The sequence below is a fragment of the Arachis duranensis genome, chromosome 3 (assembly GCF_000817695.3).
Source record: "Arachis duranensis cultivar V14167 chromosome 3, aradu.V14167.gnm2.J7QH, whole genome shotgun sequence".
Taxonomy (NCBI): domain Eukaryota; kingdom Viridiplantae; phylum Streptophyta; class Magnoliopsida; order Fabales; family Fabaceae; genus Arachis; species Arachis duranensis.
In genome coordinates this window covers 45760031-45774948 of record NC_029774.3, presented here as the reverse complement: position 1 = coordinate 45774948, position 14918 = coordinate 45760031, and the positions used below count along the sequence as shown (strand labels likewise).

General features: G+C 30.7%; 1 protein-coding gene across 1 annotated transcript; it reads right to left on the bottom strand.

The window, feature by feature from the left end:
• Positions 1-11980: 11980 nt before the first annotated feature.
• Positions 11981-14575, bottom strand: LOC107479100 (transcription factor MYB1-like). The gene is made up of 3 exons (XM_016099252.3): positions 14443-14575; positions 13857-13986; positions 11981-12909 (listed from the first exon to the last, which is right to left on the bottom strand). Exons 1-3 carry the CDS (start codon positions 14573-14575, stop codon positions 12162-12164), a joined length of 1011 nt encoding a protein of 336 aa, XP_015954738.1. The 3' UTR covers positions 11981-12161.
• Positions 14576-14918: the final 343 nt, after the last annotated feature.

The following is a 14918-nucleotide window of genomic DNA, read 5'->3' as shown; positions in this document are numbered from 1 at the left end:
TTACAAAATCATGCTAATTCATTGGTTAAATGTGACAAAAGGTTGATAAAATGCTCTAAATCCAACACAAGATATACCCTAAAAATGGGGTTTATCAGGGATTCACTTTCTTTCTGTCTGAAGGTTTGGATGTCCACTCTAAGCTTGCTCAGCTTTTGAGGTGGAAAGAACTTGGCCAAGAAAGCAGTGACTAACTTATCCCAAGAGTTCAGGCTTTCTCTAGGTTGTGAGTCCAACCATATCCTAGCTCTATCTCTTACAGCAAAGGGGAAAAGCATAAGTCTGTAGACCTCGGGATCAACTCCATTGGTCTTAACAGTATCACAGATCTGCAAGAATTCAGTTAAGAACTGATGAGGATCTTCCGATGAAAGTCCATGAAACTTGCAATTCTGCTGCATTAGAGAAACTAATTAAGGATTAAGCTCAAAGTTGTCTGCTCTAATGGCAGGAATTGAGATGCTTCTTCCATAGAAGTTGGAAGTTGGTGCAGTATAGTCACCAAGCATCTTCCTTGCATCTCTAGCATTGTTGTTGGGTTCGGCTGCCATGTCTGCTTCTTTTTTGAGATCTTCTGTAAGGTCCTCTCCGGAGTGTGGTGCTTTAGCTTCTCTTAGCTTCCTCTTCAGAGTCCTTTCAGGTTCAGGATCAGCTTCAACAAGAATGTCCTTATCCTTGTTCATACTCATATGAAAAAGAAGAGAACAAAGGGAGTAGTGGAATCCTCTATGTCACAGTATATAGATTCCTTTATGTGAGTATAAGAATAGAAGAATAGAAGAAGGAGAAGAGAGAGGAGATGAGTAATTCAAACAGAAAGAAGAGAGAGGGGTTCGAATGATGAGTAGAAGAGAAGTGTTAGTAATTAAATAGAATAAAGAGAAAGAGATAAGAGAGAGAGTATTCGAATTCGAATTTTAAAAGAGGAAAAAGAAAAATATTTTTATTTTTATTTAATTAATTAAGTTAGTTTCGAAAATATTAAAAGAAATAAAATAAAATTAGAATTTAAAACAATTAGTTAATTAAAAAGAATTTTGAAAAAGTGGTGGGTGATTTTCGAAAATTAGAAGTGAAAGAAATAGTTAGGTGGTTTTGAAAAAGATAAGAAATAGTAAATTTCTTTTTTAAATTTAAAACAAACAAGTCAAGTAGCTAGTTGAAAAGATTTGAAAATAAATTTTGAAAAGATAAGAAGTTAGAAAAAAGATTTTGAAATTAAAATTTTAAAAAGATATGATTGAAATTTATTTTGAAAAAGAAATTAAAAAGATTTGATTTTTAAAATTAAAGTTAATGACTTAACTAACAAGAAACTAAAAGAAATGATTCTAGAATTTAAAGTTTGAACATTTGTTAACAAGAAAGTAACAAACTTGAAATTTTTGAATCAAACATTAATTGTTAGTAAGGATTTTCGAAAATATGAAATAAAATTAAGAAAAAGATTTTTAAAAATTAATTTTAAAATTTTCGAAAACATTAAAAGAAAAATGAAAAAGATTTTGAAAAAATTTAAGAATGAAATTCAAAAATCATAAAAAAATGAAAAAGAATTGATTTTGAAAAAGATTTGAAAAGATAAAGTTTTTAAATTGAAATTTTGACTTGACTAACAAGAAACAACTAAATTTTAAAATTTTTTGACCAAGTCAACTCAAAATTTCGAAAATTATGAGAAGAATAAGGAAAAGATATTTTTTTAACTTTTGAATTTTTAATGAGGAGAGAGAAAAACAACAAAATGAAACAAAACATAAAAAGTTAAGAATCAAAACAAATAATGCATGCAAGAACACTTTGAATGTCAAGATCAACACCAAAAACACTTTGAAGATCATGATGAACATCAAGAACATATTTTTGAAAATTTATAAGAAAAGAAAGACATGCAAGACACCAAACTTAAGAATTTTTGTACTAGGGACACTAAAAATTTGAAAATGCACAAGAAAAACAAGAAAAGACACCAAACAAGAAAAATTAAAGATCAAACAAGGAAAATCATCAAGAACAACTTGAAGATCAAAGAAGAACACAATGCATGAATTTTCGAAAATCTAAGAAAATTAAATTAAAAAAATACAGTTAACACCAAACTTAAAATTTGACACAAAACTCAAACAAGAAACACAAAAAATTTTTCTTTTGTTTTTATGATTTTATTATTTTTTTTTAAAATATTTTTTGAAAAGAAAATAAAGGGTGAAACAAGAAAGAAGGTTACCTAATCTAGGCAACAAGATGAACCGTCAGTTGTCCAAACCTGAACAATCCCCGGGAACGGTGCCCAAAACTTGGTGCACAGAATTGTGATCACACTTTTCACAACTCCGGTACAACTAACCAGCAAGTGCACTGGTTCATCCAAGTAATAAAACCATACGCGAGTAAGAATTGATCCCACGGAGATTGCCGGCTTGAAGCAAGCTATGGTCATCCTGTAAATCTTAGTCAGGCAGATTCAATTGGTTATGAGTTTTGATAATTGAAAGATAAATAAAACGTAAATTAAAATAAAGATACTTATGTAATTCATTGGTGAAAATTTCAGATAAGCGTTTCGAAATGCTTTGTTGCTTCTGAACCTCTGCTTTCCTATTGTCTTCATCCAATCATGCGTGCTCCCTTCCATGTCAAGCTGTATGTTGGTGGATTACCGTTGTCAATGGCTACTATCCGTCCTCTCAGTGAAAATGCTCCAGGTACAGTTTCTGTACGGCTAATCAACTGTCGGATCTCTCGTCTCAGATGAAAAATACCAGGCACAACTACCGCACGGCTAATCATCTGTCGGTTCTCACTTGTGTCGGAATAAGATCTCTCTATCCTTTTGCACACTATCACTGCGCCCAACATTCGTGAGTTTGAAGCTTGGCACAGTCATCCCATCCCAGATCCTACTCGGAATACCACAGACAAGGTTTAGACTTTCCAAATCTCAGGAATGTTGCCAATTGGTTCTAGCTTATGCCACGAAGGTTCTGATCTCACGGATTCGAATGCTCTATTGTCAGGAGAGACAAGTCAGATCCGTGGATCAGAGACCCAAGAGAATATACTCCTGCTGTCATCCAATGACTACGTTGAACTTCATGTAGACCGCTTGTGGTTGTCAGGCACGCGGATCTTGGCTAAGCGAGTAACGAAGATAGTGGGTGATTGTCAAGGATCACCCCTTCATTCTGACTTAACTGAATTAAGTACTAGAGTATATATTGGAGAAGAAGTAAGCGTGAATTGAAAGAGAAACAATAGTACTTGCATTAATTCATGAAGAACAGCAGAGCTCCGCACCTTAATCTATGAGGTGTAGAAACTCCACCGTTGGAAAATACATAAGAGAAAAAGGTCTAGGCATGGCCGAATGGCCAGCCTCCCCAGATATGAAAATTGCATAAAAGTGATCAAAAGATTCTGAATACAATAGTAAAAAGTGCTATTTATACTAAACTAGTTACTAAGGATTACAGAAAATAAGTAACTAAGTGCAGATAGTGCAGAAATTCACTTTCGGGGCCCACTTGGTGTGTGCTTAGGCTAAGCATTAAGCTTTACACGTGCATAGGCCTTTTCTGAAGTTAAACACCAGCTTGGATGCCAGTTTGGGCGTTTAACTCCAGTTCTGGTGCCAGTTCCGGCGTTTTATGCCAGAAAATGGTCTCTGGTGGGCGTTTTAACACCAGTTTGGGCCATCAAATCTCAAGCAAAGTATAAACTATTATACATTGCTGGAACGCCCAAGATGTTAGTTTTCCTTCCCAATTGAGAAAGTGCCAATTGGACATCTGTAGCTCCAGAAAAATGTGTTTGAGTGCAAGAAGGTCAGAGTCCAACAGCTTTCTCAGCCTCTGAATCAGATTTTTGCTCAGGTCCCTTAATTTTAGCCAGAATTTCAGCCAGAAATACCTGAAATTACAGAAGAACACATAAACTAATAGTAAAGTCTAGAAATATTATTTTTGCATAAAAACTAATAAAAATATAATAAAAAGTAACTAAAACATACTAAAACTACCTAAAAACAATGCCGAAAAGCGTATAAAATATCCGCTCATCAGAGGGACAGTCCAATGGTTAGCTACCAGGACTTATCGGGTTAGCTATATAACCGACAGATGATATCATCAGCTATTAGGGACAGGCATTCATCATATGCATACTATGTGAATTGTTTGAGATTGCCTATTTGACTGCATATTACTTGCTATTTGTCTAAATGCCTTATCTGTTCCTACTTGTATATCTCTTGTCTGAAATAACTGTGTTTGCCATTTTATACTCTTGCTGGTGGTTGGGAGGTCTGAAGGATTTGGAAAGGGAAGTATTAGTTAGATTGAAGAATCTTTAGTCAGTTGCCATTTGTGGTTTAGCTTGTTTATAAGCTTTGATTTTATCTGGAGAAAGTTCTAGGATTGCCTTCGGCTTTCCTCTAATATTACATGTTATATATGTGGGAACTGTTACCATGCTGGGAACCTCTGGTTCTCACCCATGCGGATTTTGTGATTTTCAGATGCAGGACGTGAGGTTTCTCGCTGAAGCGTGCTGGAGACTTCTGGATTAGCGAAGACCCTTTGTTCTTGGGACTCTATTTTTGGTTTATATGTTCTTCTTAGATACTTTTATCTCTAGTGAATAATACAAACTGTGATGACTCCTCTTAGAGGGGATTTTGGAGAATAGGTTTTGTATTTATGTCCCTTCGGTTTTCCTTTGGTGTTTCCTATTTTATTTATTTGTATATATTGCTATGCTCGGATCGGTTATCTTCGCAACCGGATTATGAGTTCTGATATTTCTATTTTTGACACCCCTTTATAGATATATAATCTCGCGTTGGTTTATCCCTTGTCTGTCACGTTTTCGATCGGAGTGTTGCGCTTTCGAGTTGCGATTTTGTTTTACCCCTTTTTCTTCAAAGGCTCCTAGTTATAATCTTTATTCACACTACTATATGTACTAGATTTTAATTTTTAGAGGTCGTAATACCTTTCCATCTCTGAATTATGACTTAAGCATAAGACTCTGTATGGTAGGGTGTTGCATCTTATATCAAGGAATTGAATATCTCCGGCCTGAGAAGCACTAACAATCTAAAGAGGAACACAAATACAACATAATTTCATCAACCTTTTCATATCAAATCCATAGATTGTTATTGAATTCCTACCAAGAAAGACAACATTATATGAAAAAGAAAGAAAAAATTAGTAAAGATCATCTTACCTTTCCTGGGTCTAGTCCAGGTTGAAAGTCAATCCCCACCACCTTTTCTACTCTCTGTGTATGTGGCCGTAATCCACAAATAAACATAAGAAGCAACATTATCAGTCAAATACAGAATCATTAGTCCATGAGAAATATTACTGTGAGGCCCATCTTTCTTTTCCCAAATTTCAAACAATGAATCCAATATTGTAACATAATGAACAGTTACAAGCATTGCAATGTTAAACCCTCTATAAGCAAGATACAATCATAAATAGTTACAATGCATAGCCCTGAAAAGAAGAATCTAACCTGCAGTAACAGTTACAATGCATAGCCCTGAAAAGCAAGATATAGTAATCTAACTATGGAAAGAAATGCATGCTTTCTTCAAAAATTACCTGAATTTCCACACGAAGGGCTGTGATTTCCTCATCTCTCCCATCCTGTGTTTGTTTGCCAGCCCATATGCACATATCCCTACAAAAAGTCGTACAAGAATTTTTACCGTGGCAACAGTGCCAGTGTAGCTCCGGGGAATAATCATTCGCAACAAAAAAGGCCAAAGAACGTGCTGTGAAAGCCAATATGGATTCAGAAGGTTTTCTGACGCAACAACGTAAAATAACTGACAGAAATAATTTTCTCCTTGGAAAAGGAAGAAACATCAGTGCAAATAAGACACCTTTCTCAACATAACACACAGGCTAACAAAAATACGTAAAAGAAATAGGACATGATTCAACTATAAATCAAACCAGAAACTAGTTCAACTGATTGCCTTCCTTCATCTAATATCTAGTCTAGGTCTAATTTCTTCTAGCAAGTTATTTAGCTTTACATGGTATAACTTAATCTCCCTTCGGCTTACTATTCTTTTCCTTTTTTATCAACAGAATAGAAACTTCACTTCAACTAGATTTTCAACAACTTACATTTACAAGAAATAGAAACAAATCATCTGGATACACCAAGCCATTTGTGAGAAAGCAACGTTGCACCTCATTATACATTTTCCAAACATTATTGAATTAAAAAAGAACATTTAACCTTTTTCATCAACAATCAGTGTCATAAATATTCAATAGGGTATGGAATCTTACAATAAGAACAGATAGTATTACCTTAAGTCCAATTGAGAAATCTGATTGATCTTTGCTGTCATTATTTATAGAAACTATAGGTAGAAGTGTTGACAGAGTAAGCGTCAAATCCTGCAAATAACGAGTGTTTATTTTTAACTTTATTTATGGAAAAGGTGTTTTGTTTTAAATCTCTGAAGTAATTAGAAACAATAAAATACAGATAACAAACTCACTAACAGAAAGAAAAGCATACAATTTAAATTAGAAACATTTACAAATGCCAAAAGTTGCAGTAAATAAATAAATAAGAGCAAAAAGTTGAACAAACAGCACAATTAAAATATAAACCACACAAAACCCAATTCAGGGAACCACAAGGATTTTAAAAAATAGAAGTACTCATGAAATGCATCATCCTGGTGTCTAGTCATCAAAATAAAAGTTCAGGCACATTAAGAAACCATTGTGATTTAAAGAAAACGCATATTTGATACTTACTATTTCCATACAGGTAGAAGCTTCTTGGTCTTTTTGTAGTAACGTGCAAGGCGGTGGATCCTACTCTCTACCAAAATCAACCTGAATTTGGAGTCCTTGTCCTTCCTATTACTCTCCAAGTGCTTCCTGATGGAGACATCCTTCTTGATCAAGTGATATAGATCTGCAGGTATTTCAACAGCAAGACCTATTGAAAAAAAAAACACAAGAAACATTATAAATACATTTCACATATCAACTTAAAAAGAAAATTTATACAAACAAGTAACAATGCGTAATGCGTACCATGGGCCTTCAATATAAACAAAATCAATAACAGCAAGTGAATATTCATATATTCATCTAATGGAATTAGAGGTTTGGAGTTCCTTCATAGAAATCTTATCATCTTTATCTCTGTAATAAAACCCTAAATTGTTTTGAGAAGATAAAAACTGCATAGAAAAATTGATAAACCTAAAATTGCCACAGAAAAATTGAGCCCTAAACAATAAAATCATAAAATCATAGTATACCTCTTTATAGCCGTAGAGTGTTGCCCGGGAGAGCCTGGTGGTTGCTCCGAGGAGAATCTCACGGATGATGATGTTGGACACAGTGGCGAAGAGGTGGAAGAAAGACGCCGATAGTGGCCAAAGGAGGAGGAGAAGCACGTGGGGATGAGGGGGAGGCTCCGGGAGCGAAATTGGCGAAGGTGTATGAAGCGAAAGGGTAGGAAAAGGAGCATGAGGAGGACGGCGTCTAGTTTCTAGAGGAAGGTGAAGCCACGACAGCCATTGTTGAATTGATTCGAATTAGATGTGATTGAAACTCGTGTGATGAGGAGACACGACGCAAGCGGCGGCGGCAGCGGCGGAAGAAGAAGCTCGTGGAAGGAGAGAGGAAGAAGCTCGTTTTAGTTGAATAGAGTGTGAATGGAGTTCGAGAGAGTGGGGTAGAATTAGGTTTAATCTAATATTTTTTGACGAAAAATTTAAATTACAGACGGATTTTCCATCTGTAATAATTTAATAAAACTCAACGTTTTGTCTATTTAATTACAGTCAGATTTTCTGTCTGTAATCATTTTTCACGGAAAAAAAATTAATTTTACCGACAGAATTATCGACGGATTTTTTTTTCGTCTGTAATTTATGCTAATTCATTTTTTTATTTTTTGACAAAAAATTCTTTTGAAATTCCTTCTGTATTTCTGTGAGATGAAATCCGTCGAAAATATCCGTTTATAATAACTAATTTTCTAGTAGTAACTACCAAATAAGACTATGAACCAAACTATCAATTTCATGTTATATATATATATATATATATCCTTTCAACTTTGGTATGAAATTAGTTTCTTAAAGATTTTTTGCTTCCACTTTATCTTTTAATGACTTAAAATAGAGTTTAATTTTAATATATCACTTGTGTAAAATATTTTATAGACACTCAAAAAAGAATTTACTCGTAATATTGTAGGGGCATTTACCCCATTAAATCTTAAAAATAAAAATATATATAAGAAGTCTATTGTAATAATATATGTATCCCTGTATTTAAAAAAAAATTATTTATGTGTATAAAATTTATACTATTAAATACTAATATAATAATAAATATTATTGTATTATATGAATTTGATCTATTGAAATTGAATAAAATCATATTTATTCAACTAAAAAGTGCGAATAATAATAATCCAATTACCTAATTATTTAAATTCAAATCTAGCTTTTCAAATATAAATAGACTATTAGTAATTAATAATTTTTCTTAATAGTTGATTGAGATAATCTATATAATATTTAGTTTTGGCAGTGTTACATATAATTAATAATTATTTTTGTCTAAAAGACTTCTACTCTAAGTACAATAAATTTTTCATTGTCCGTGTCTATATCTTCCGCAAGACTAACATAGTACAGAGATGGTGGTATAAAAGGTGGGTTATCTTGGATAAAATTCGAGCACCCAGAACCATTACCACCCACATTACTAACTTCCATTAAAAGTTCTATCACTTGTTGGGCTATGATTCTCCCATGAGCATTAAACATTAATAACACATGTTCATTGCCATTGAGCTAAAAAATATGAAACCGAAATACTCTATTTTTCATTAGTGCTAACAACCTATATTAAACTCTTCTAATCTCCTTTGTCCCATTAGCACCAAAATTCGTCAATATTAGACTCTTCAACTCAGATAGAGAACGTAATTTTCGAGTGCGCAAAAGAATATATAGGACTATCACACTAAAACACAACTCCATCGTCATTATTTTTCATATGACAACTAGGATATACACTTATAAAAATATATTTACTACCACTAGACATTATTTCTACACTTATTGAAAGAATGAAAAAAAGGAAGTGGTATGTTTAATTTATGAAGAAGCCTATCACTTGCAGATTCTTTTATAGTTGGTTGAAATTTGCTAGATACTATCTCGTTTACAGTGTAAATAATATAATTGTATACATATCTTTTTTACACTATAAACGATTTGAAATTGACTATATCTCATTTACACTATAAACAAAATACGTATAGTCTGTCGTTTCCAACGTATCTGGTTTGTACCTATTATATTTGTTTGAAAAAATATGTTGTAGTTATTACAAACAGGTTCTTTGAATGATAAAAAAAGATATGTTTGCATTCACGAATAAAAACACTCGTATAGGAGCAACCTCCCCTTTTTTTATTTATCATTTATAAATACAATATGATAAAATAAAGAAAAATCAATTTTTAGGCAATAAACCTTTACGTTTCCACATCAAAGTTATATATATTACTTCATTTTTGTTTTCCATTTTATGCCTATTGGTGTTCCAAAAGTTCCCTTTCGAAGTCCTGAAAAGGAAGATGCATCTTGTTTATACTATAAATGAAATAAAAAAGGAGATAGAATTTCATAAATTCTCTATAAATGATCTATTTTAATAAATAAAATAATTATATTATTTATTTAAAAAAACTTTTAAAATATCTACTGTTACATCGATAATATCTATGTGTATTACTAATTAGAGTTTATGTTTTTATAATATATTTTTTATTTACATATTTTTTACTATAAAATTTTTACTTTTTTTATTTATACGCATAAGTTTATTTTGATACATTATTTAATTATATAACGTCATGTCAATAAAAATAACTTTTTTTTTCGTATTAACTGCTTAAATAATCGTAAAAAATCCGAATGTGTTGCACAATTGTATAATATTTTTATTATATTTATTGCGCCATACCAAATGAATATGAACAAAAACAGCAGTATGTTATATTTATTGCGCATTTCATGATATACCAAAAACAAATACTCCTTTATATGCTCATAATTGAACAGGCAGTGATAGATAAGGAGTACATATTAATTACTATATGATATTATGATGATAGCAGTTATTCTCAGAGGTAGGTAATTCATGATCATCAATTATATGGTATATGCTTTTGGCATGAGATTGCAGTGTCAACAAAAGGAGGACTTATTGGTGGAGGTCAGACGATATCTCCGTGACTCTACCTTTGCCCAACCCTATTCTCATCCTTTGCCAAAATTAAGGGCTCTAGAATTTACTTATTTATTTATTTATTTTAAAATTAAAAAAATAAAGTATATAGCTTTTATTAAGACTTTATTTTTCAACAGAAGTATAACTTTAATATTATGATGAATATGCCATTTTCGTTTTCGTTCTCTTGCTATACCGTTCTACATGCCTAGTCATCATACAAATAGTTGAATTTGCTAACAAATTATATTAAAAGGATAAAATAATTTGTGTTTTAAATTCATTTATTGAACCAAAAAAATTAAATTTTGATAGTGATTTTTATATATACACAAAATTAGGTATGGATAATTAGCTACACGTATAAGAATATATATTAGAATAATATAAAATGATCACATACATATTTACATTTACAATCAAAATAATATAATCAAATTTAATTCACATTTATAATCAAACTTCAAAAATAAAATAATTAAACTAAATTTGTATTTATATATAATAGTAATTGATTTTTAGTGTTTCATTAAAAACTTATTATACTGCTGAAAAAAAATACTTTATTATTCATTCTTCTATAAAATGTTTGTGTCATTTTAATGTGAAAAATTTTTCTGCCGGCTAGTCAATTTGTTTAAAGAAATTTGTGAAAAAATATATATAATATATACAAATATACAGTGCATAGTTCAGTTTTAGTATTTTGGATATTTTTGCTTTAAAAATACTTGTTAATCAAACCCATACAAATATTCAAAAGCTGTTAATGACATGAAATTACATACAATGCAATAGCAATAACAAAATATTTAGAATATATATAATTTGAAAGTTAGAAATTCTACAAAATATGTTGTTTATCATAAAATCACTTATTAAAAAAATTTTAAATTGATAGATAGAGAAACATATAAATAATTATGCTTAATACACTTCACGAAAACTTTTCCTTCACGAAAATAACAAAACTCTTATGCCACGTCATAAACCTATTATCTGAAAAATTGATATGAAAGCTTATATCTAATATTGTTTGAACAAGGAAACTATCATATTTTATATCAACATCCACTTTACCATTCTAACATTCTTACATTTTGGGATGGTAAATTTTATGATGCCTTTATTGTAGTGTTTAAATTGTCCAATTTTTATTTTTTAAAATAAAAAATAAAATATTTAAAATAAAAAATAAATTATTTAAAATTTATTAAATATTATTTATTTATCTTTTTTAATAATATAAATATAATATAATAAACACCATAATATTTACTTTTTTAGAATAATTTTTTCTATTTCAACTTTATTCAACTTTTACTTTTAATAAAGTTGTTTGACTATATATATTTTTGCGGTAATGTTAAAAATAAAAAAAAAACAGTCAAAATCTATCATATTTAGTATTTATTAATTATCACAATAATTAATGAATATTAAATAAAATAAATTATGAATTTTTGATAAAATTTTTTTGGTTACCAATTATTTTTGCATTTTTGTAGACACTTAAAAGTTGTTCATGCATCCATTTTAGTCTAATAAATTTATGAACCACTGAATAAAGTCCAAAAGTCAAAGGATACATTAAACATCATATATTTAAATAATAATATTATTTTATATTTTATCAAAGACTTAAACTTTACTTGGTACATAGTGCCTACAATTATAATAGATACGGTGACTATTATACAATTTTAACCATATTTAAAAAATATCGTTAAAATTGTAATAATAGACAGCATGGATCTACTTGAAAATATTCAAAAATAACATTACCCGAAGCATAACAGGCTAGAAGAACACGATAATGGACTAGTTTGTTAGCAGCTATGAGCACTCTGATCTTCACAGAAACTGTATGTTTTGTACAATATTATTTGTTTCGTCAGGGAAGTTGCTTGGTACGGTGGCTTCCTTTAGAACTTCATCAGAAGAATCCAGCTGCATCTGCTCCGGCGGTGAGAATCCAAACAGATCCTCGCAGTTACTGTTACTGTTGTTGTAACCGAAATCGCATATATCCTCGAAATCCGAGTTCAGAAGAGAATGCAAGCAAATATCGCCAACGTCAAAATCCAAGAGCAATTCTGTTGTCGAGATCTCTTTGTATTCTTCTGAATTGGTACCCATCTCCATCATCATCATCACCATGGTGTTGTTGTTGTCACCGTTGCTCGGAAGCAACAACCCCGGCGGTGGCAGCAAAACATGATCGGCGGCGGTTTCATCGAGTTCGTGGCTATTGTCATTATTATTATTACTAGAAGTCTTGTTCTGCTGCAGTGAAGTTGTTGTTGTTGATGAATGATCCAAGAATAATGACTTAGAGCACTTAGAAGCTTTTGTACGGACGAGAAGAGAATGTGAATCGTTTAACGGTGACAGAGAGGGAGTGGTTGTGGAGACCACTTTATTGGTTGTAGGAGGCATTGTTGTTGGTTTCTGAATGTTGTTATTTGTTTCATTGGGTTGCTGAGAAGATGCACTGCTTATTGTTTGAAGATCTCTAACTCTTTTGCCTAAATTTGTGTTCCAATAATTCTTGATCTCATTGTCTGTTCTTCCTGGAAGCCTCCCGGCTATAAGTGACCATCTACCAACAAAAACAATAAAGCAATCACAAAGTTGCTAATTAATATGTCCAACAAAAATCCTGTCGTAAAAATCCAGACACTAAATTAATCACTCTATAATTGTGGGAGAAATGATATAGAAGCATTAAAATTTATTATTTTTAATCATAAGCTAATATTAATATTTAAAAGTATATATTAAAAATATATTATTAAATTATTAGATTAAAAAATTTAAATTAATGTTTAAAAATAATAATCCAAAATAATAAATTCAACTAATAATCTAATATTTTTTTATATTTGTATATAAATACATATATTAAATTTAATTTGTTTTTCATATATACTTTATATTTTAACATATATTTTACACTATTAATTAATTTTTAATATATATCTAATATAATTGTATTTTCCAATATTTTTATTACTTGACTCATTTTAAAATAACTATTGTGTGCTACACTACCTAATTTGGCTCATATAAAAAAAGTTTTTATTAGAAAGAAATAAAAATTAAAATTTTCAGTACTTTTATAATATTTATAATTACTGAAATTTTTTTTAAGATGAGTAATTTCTTAAAAAATATTCATGTTGTCCTTCTTTTTACTTAGTAGAATAAGATTTTATTATTGTTTATTATTTTTATTATAGATTATTTTAACAAATTTCACATTTAACAAAAAAAGAGAAAAAAAATTTAACAGTAAAAGTTTCTCAAAAAAAAGATTAACTTTTTGATGTATCGAATATAGTATAAATTTTAATTTTTTTTAAATGCCTTTTAAGATATTATTAATTTTGAGCAAAGCAAAGATTATTTAATTTAAGACAGAAGAAAAATAATGGAAGGCGCGCCATTGTAATTTGTAAAGAAAGATAACAGACAGAGAGAGGAACATTTTAAGAGAGAAGAATGGAAAGAAGAAGAGAAGAGAGCAAGAAGAAACGTATATATTACCTGTTTCCAAGTAGCTTGTGAAGTCTTATGATAAGTTCTTCTTCATCTTCTGATATGTTTCCTCTTTTAATATCTGGCCTCAGATAATTTAACCATCGAAGCCTGCAACTTTTCCCACAACGTTTCAACCCTACACAGCCACACATTTCACACACGAAGCATCTATGAATTCGATTGTTATTAATTAATTATGTATTTAATTTTTTTAGTTAATAAAATAAAAAATATACATTTAATTATTAAAAAACTATTAATACTAAAATAATATTTATTATAAGAAAATATACCCGTAGCAGAATTATTCGTAAAAAAATAACCCTTAACTTCTCTTTTCCGTCATTTTTTTCTTTGAAAAAATAAAAGATCCCGATGAAACTGCCGTTGTCTGAGTTCTATTATTAGAAAATAGAAATTTGATTGGCCAGATCTAATTTACCACAAATTTTATTTTGTTTCTAAAACCTTTAATTAAAGGACTAAAGCACTTAGTACTTCCATACATTATTTCCACGTTGGATGGAAAAACCATGATATAACATGAAAATGAGATGAGATCTTATAATGCACACTAATATAATTAATGAACCTGCTCTTTGAGGAAGGTTCCTCCATTTTCCTTGGCCATGGAGACTGATATAATCTCTGAGGATTTTGTCTTCTTGAGCTGTCCAGGCACCGCGGTTCAAACCCTCCTTTGAGCAACAAGGGCTTCTTCCCATTATTATTATTATTGTATGTCTTTGATGATCTCTCACAAATACACAAAAAAGTTGTGTTGTGTAACCTGTGAGTAATAAGAGATCACTATCTAACATGTGAAGCCAGTGTGAGGGTTCTTATAGCTACTTACTATTACTGCATACTTCTGTGATCCATGAAGACTGGTAGTGGTGCCAATAATGGCGTACGATGATGCTATGCTGCTTAATAAATTTTCTTTGGTTTCTATTTGATGTGGTCCACCCCTCAATTACTCACGTTTTAAAATTGAGTTTCCAAGTGTTTTGCATAATCATTTTGTTTTATCTGTCGTCTCTATGTAAGTAACCCTGAATTTTTTAT